Here is a 6,091-nt window from a genome sequence, read left to right as displayed (position 1 = left end):
TATATATATATATATATATAAATTAAACATTCTTCCGAAGCGGGCGACGGGATTTCAATTCCGGCGACCGACAGCTTCTTACGGGCGACCAACCCCAAACAATCTTTTTTTAGCTGCCGACAGAGATTAATCAAATTATCCCTAATTTGGGTTTTTCCACATATTTCATATAATTTGTTTGCTGATTTTGGTCCCAAATTGTATCGAAATACTATCAGAGCATGCATCAAAGGTTTCAAAGGGCATTTATATACTAGTTATAATGCTTTATGTTAATGAAAAACTCTGTAAGTACACTTAGGAAGACTAAAAAATACTTCTATTCCAATTTGATGTACAAGTTTTTGATAAATGCAAAGGAAAAGATGTAAAACAGTGAAAGAGGTTTTGCACTCTTATTGGTTGGAAGAATTAATCTGAATTCAAGCTAGAGAATGTTATAGATTCATTGCTAAATTTAGGTTTGAAAAGCCCTAAGCTTTGAATGCTTAGGAGAAAGCACGATTCACGGCTCACAAGGCACAAGTCTAGAAATTAGCGTGGTATTTGTAGGTTTTTGGTTCACTTCTCAAAACTGTGTGTTAAGCAAACTTCTTGGCACACAAATTGCACCTGTATTTTTAAGTCCAGCCCATTAAGGATAACGTTCATGGTTAAAATCTTAATGTTCTAATAGAAATATATGTAATTTTTTTTTTTTGGGTACTGCATTCAATTAGCTTATCATTTTGCAGTATCTCTTGGTTTCTACAATGATATATACGTTCCTGTGCATCAACTACAACAGCCATGCAAAAGGTAATGATCTTTCTTCCAAGTTTTACAAAATCTTGATTGTTCGCTTGAGATCTTTTGGGTACACACCTTTATATTATATGATTACAAAGATTTTTGAATTGAAGTATACTTTTGAAGTGTAAGCTTTCTTTCATTGCAAAAACGTTTATAGTTCTTTTTGGTGGCCTCTACTAAACTGCAGGCTAATCCATTTCGTTCTTTTCTAAATACAAACTAACCTATTTGCTTCATGTGCAGGAGAGATGATGGCATCTGGCTATGGGATTACAACTCGGAAGATTTATCTCTGGATTTAAATGAGGAGGTACTTATTCCCTCTCCCCCCACGCTCCACCCCCACCCTGTTCTCTATTTTATATAAGACAGAATAAGCCTCAATTGATTTTCGTTTTTTCTTTTTTCGGAATGTTCTTACTTGCAGGTACATTTTCAAGTAATAAGTGTTAACTATCCTCCCATCCCAGTCACACAAGATGCAACTTCAAAACCATTTGCACCAATGGAAATAGTTGTAAGTTTTACTAAATAAAAATATTGCTAAATGATTATTTGCTATTCCACCCCCATTTATCACCATTTTTCTGTTATTGCCCATGTAACGCTCATTTTGTGGTTTGGGTTTTCTGTTGAGAGGGAGAGCTTAATTGCAAAGTTATTTATGCAGTAAAGATATTAAGTGGTTGAATCCTAGAAGGAACATTCAACATACCTCCTCCCAACTTTTTAGGGGAGCAATATTTTTTAATTTTTCTATTGTGGTACACAACAATGTTATTGCCTATATACCCAAATGAAGATTGAACTCATTCCTGAATGGGTGTTTATTTTGTTTGACTACTCTTAGAGTAACTCAGTGTACCGTTGCTCGTATTTCCATATATTTCATTGTATTTATGTACTCACTAGCATATGTTCTTACAGGGAACCACTAATCATGTCAAATTATATACGTGTTGCGTGTTTGGGGTGATTGATTTATCTTTGTAGCCATTATATGGGTTGATGAATTTTTTCATGAATGTTTAGATTTGTTTTCTCCTAACTGGTCAATTATAGGGTGTGTCCCAATGCTGGAGATTTATTGTTGGTGGTGGTTTATGCTTGTGCGTATATGGTATGTTTCCATTTGAGCGTTAGAATTATGATATTATTATGAGGGCATCCCAACTTTACTAACACTATCTTGTCTAGCTTTAGTTCAACATCACACCTTTTTAGTCGAGCTACACATTCCAAATTGTGCAAGGAAGTTGATCAAGTTGTGGGGCCAATTAGTTGTCACTACAAGGCATTTCTTTTATGCTTGCTTGAAAACTTTTTTTGGGAACATCCCTTTGGTCTTTGCTTGGATGAGGCCCTTGGAAGTTTGCTCGAACTTATTCCTTAGGCATCCATTGAAAGTTTCGACGAGTGATTGTTCGTCACTACGTCACATTTTCTGAATATCTCATTGAAAATGTTTTGCTTGGGATCATCCCTTGGGAGTTTGCTTGGATGTGTTCCTTGGGAGTTTTTTCAGTTGTATTTCTTAGGCATTCATTTAGATTGCATCATGCAAGATGATATAGTGGCCATGCTCAGTATATGCTTTAATTAATACTATTTGACTAGGACCTATATTACTCTATTCGGACATCCTATGTTTTATTTGATTTACATTGGTTACTCAAAAAGCCCACCGAGAGTATGGTTTTCCCATGTGTTCAACATGGATCATTCCTCATGGAGGCGACAAATTTGCCGCTTAAATCAACTGTCGTTATTTTGAGCCCCATCTGCTGCAAAAGTAGGATTAAAATTAACGAAATTACAATTGTGATTGTTAGACTACTTATGTACATGATTTCTGTTGTGATTCCTAAAAAATAAGTGTTTTTACTTTCTAGCCATTTGAACATCATTAATCAGTGCAGTCAGAGACGCTCTATCTCGTTCTCCCATTATCTAATCCCATTTTTAAGGTGGAATGAAGGGTGAACTTGGATCAATGGATAGGGATGTTGACCTCATTTTTGATGAGGTCTAATTAATTTCTCATTAGAAGCTTAGGATCTAGCCATAAGACTCTTCTATCGACTATCCTAGAGGACTAGTGACGGGACCCACGCTATTTAGAACTCAAACAATCTTTTAACTCTTTTGTGGGGCCTCACATGGGTGGTCCTAAGCCATCCCCATTTAGTCGAGTGGTTATGATTTCGAGTTGTCACGACCTGGTTGAGTGGCTAAGGTTATGTATTATCACTGTTGGGTTGAGTGGCTAGGACCAGCACGTGGAGACCCAAAGAGAGTTCCCATAAGATTTAAAGGCCTTAGGGAAATCTTTTATGACTTGCACATTCACATCACTCCATAAATCTATCCTGCAACTTACATACATTACGAGCACCAAAATTTATACATTCACTCTACATAAACTCCGCCATTTGCACATTTACACACATAAATACCATAATTCGCGTCACCTACACCTGTAAAGGCTTCAGAATTAATCAAAACTTAAATCAATTTCTGAAACAATCGGTCACGAACCTAAAATTCGAACAAAATCAAATTTACCTGGGGAGGACACCCATTTTTGACCCGATCTCCGATAAAGTTGTACGAACGACCCCAGATGACGAAACGGTCCTTGCGAGCGCGTCCGGAACATCAAATTTACATAGGGAGGACACCCATTTTGATATAGTTTTGTGTGCAAGCGAATAGTGCGCGAATCGAGAAATTTTGAATATTAAAGATTATAAAATTAGTAATAAAAAGAAAAAGGGGGCATTTTTTTATTTCCTTTCCTAAATGCCTAACTCACCCGATCTTTCCCCTCGGCCTCTTCTCTTTGTGATGCTTCGGCCTGAGGTCCCCACCAACCTCCACTTCCTCTCTTCTGCGCCCGTTACTCGCACTACTCCCCCTGCTACGCTCGCCACTTTCTCTGCATTTTTTATGCTACTAAACTTGCACCTCTTGTCGCCACTTGCCCGTCCCCCTCAGCTTCGGCTCACCCCTAGGTAAGTCGAGGGTAAGTCTCTCCTCCCTCTTCTCTATATAAACCCCTCTAGGGGAGATGGGTCGGGGTTGTTGGCGTTTTGTTTCTTGGTTGGCTCATATTGTGTGAATGCTTGAGATCTTGAGTTCTTTTTGTGGGCTGAGCATTGAGTGGGTAAGCCTCTTTCCCGAATCTCCTCTCCTCTAATCTCCTCTCCTTTTTTTTTTTCTCATTTGATTTGCTGGTTTGCTCGAAATTCCTGTTGGTTGCTCGGTTTTGGCTCAAATGCTCGACTTTCCCGCTTGCTTACTCAACATTTTTCTTTTTTTTTTGGCTTGCCTGCTCGATTTGTTGCTTGGTTGTTCCCTTGAGTCATTTTGCTTCAGCATAGCCTAGTAAGGCCGCCGAGGTGTTGTTTATGGATTTGACAATCTGATTAGATTAAATAGGGCTTAGTAAATCCGATAGATCTGGGATGAACCTTGTTTTGAAAGGATTTTGCCCATATGTATCCTTCATTATTTTGCTGTTTTGATAGTGATATCGGTTATTGGTTGCTTGGATCTCTTGCCTGGTTACTCGACATTCTTGCTTGATTGATCATACTATTTGCTTAGTTGCACAGTTATTTAAAAGCTTGAGGTGTCTGTGCTAAGTCATATATTTAAGTAATAACATTCATGGTTGGAAAGGAATGTTGCAATGCTTATTTATGATCTGTCAATCGTAACAAGAGTCAAAAACTTGGGATTTGAGAAGAAATGGATGATAATGCTCTTTGTTCTTCAGTTTTCACGGCTTGTAGCCACTCTTCAACTGGCTACAGCCCATACATGAGACAACCTTGTCATTAGCATGAGTCTTAAAAATTGCTATATCACCACACGTACCATCAATACTTTGGAATCTTTCTTCTCAGCTCTACTTTGTATGTTATTTCTTGAAATTCCTCTCTGGTTGTTGATGTGCTAAGAATGAGTTGGGATTCGGTTAGTGCGCATTCGTGTTGTGATTCTTTCTATGCTCTAATTAATTTAAATGGAGTAATTGTTCTGGATTACTATAAGCTGGGATTGCAGTAGATGTTATATGCTTAAACATTTAAGTTCCGTAAGTTCTCACTGGTGTTCTAGTTGCTTCATGAGGGTAACTGTAGGAGTGCTTTACTATGCTGAGGGCTGCCTTTTATACTGGAAAATATATGTACTTCATGCAACTGCTATCATTTTTTTTGTGTTTCTTATTTTATCAGTTACAGCTAGAAGTTGCTTTGTCATAGTTATCATGGGAAGAGTTAGGGCATTTCTCCAATTTACTGATGAATAAATGATTGTCTCATCCAAACGTGCGCTGAGGGAATGCCAAGTATTTCTTTTTTTTATTAATAACCTGCAAGTGGAGATTTAAGCTTAATAATCTGAAAGTTTGAACTTCAGTCAAGGGTGATTTGCATACATACCACTCGATTTCTATGCATTTACATATATATAACACCTAAATTTTACTTCTTACACACATACCACTCGATCTATGTGTATTTGTGAACGCAGAAAATAGGATTCACATACATACCGTCAATTCCTCGAGTATTTACATATCTAACACCTAAGTTTTAATTTCTTTACATGTGCATCCTTATACTCATGCACGAGAAGCTATATATTAAGAAACTTTCAATATGCTATGAGAGACTTTTTGATTGTTATAAATGTAAATTTAGGTGTTAAGACTTGTAAATACATGGGGATTGATCTCTTTGGATTGGGCATATAAGTGAACGATACTTTTGATTATTGGAGGGGCAATTGTTTCTAAAGAAAGTTTTGTTTGAAATTTTTATATTCATTTCCAAAGAAACCTTCATATTATGATCATGGTTGTGTTGTGAAAAATGACGACAATAAAGCGAAAAATTGAACGAGTAAAATTGTACGAAGAAAAAAACACCAGAGCGACACACAAATTTATGTAGTTCGACAAATTTGCCTACATCCACGGAGCTGCAGAGGATTTTATTTCTTCGAGGATATACACCGTCGAGCGCCTCGACGTTTACAAGAAAATTTCTATTTTCTTCGCTCCCTTTCTATCTCTCTTTTCCTCTCTTTCTCTTAGCTCTCAAAAGAACTTGGCTTGGCTTTGCTTGGCTTGACATCTTTTTTAAGCTAAAACATGCTATTTATAGAAACCAGTAGAGCGGTAGGTGGAAAGTAGGTGAGCGGTAGGTGAGATGTGGTAATTGAACGGTAAGTGGGAAGATAGGTGAGCGGTAGGTGAGATTCTTAATTAAGAGTCTAATTAAATTGT

At 37.3% G+C, this 6,091-nt stretch overlaps 1 protein-coding gene across 3 annotated transcripts in view; it reads left to right on the top strand.

The window, feature by feature from the left end:
- The window catches only part of LOC110018271 (DNA-directed RNA polymerase III subunit RPC8), a 53,617-nt gene that overhangs the window by 23,855 nt on the left and 23,671 nt on the right, over positions 1 to 6,091 (top strand). For all 3 annotated transcript variants that reach the window (XR_002293345.1, XR_002293344.1, XM_020715542.1), the window contains exons 5-7: positions 735 to 798; positions 1,036 to 1,102; positions 1,220 to 1,309. Coding sequence is in view for 1 of the 3 variants with exons in the window: in XM_020715542.1 (XP_020571201.1) it covers positions 735 to 798; positions 1,036 to 1,102; positions 1,220 to 1,309 (221 nt within the window). In the remaining 2 variants the exon portion in view is untranslated. The remainder of the gene's footprint in view (positions 1 to 734; positions 799 to 1,035; positions 1,103 to 1,219; positions 1,310 to 6,091) is intronic.

The sequence above is a fragment of the Phalaenopsis equestris genome, unplaced genomic scaffold (genome assembly GCF_001263595.1).
Source record: "Phalaenopsis equestris unplaced genomic scaffold, ASM126359v1 Scaffold000006, whole genome shotgun sequence".
NCBI classification, from domain to species: Eukaryota; Viridiplantae; Streptophyta; class Magnoliopsida; order Asparagales; family Orchidaceae; genus Phalaenopsis; species Phalaenopsis equestris.
The sequence above is the reverse complement of the archived record's forward strand: the minus strand, read 5'-3'. Positions and strand labels throughout refer to the sequence as shown.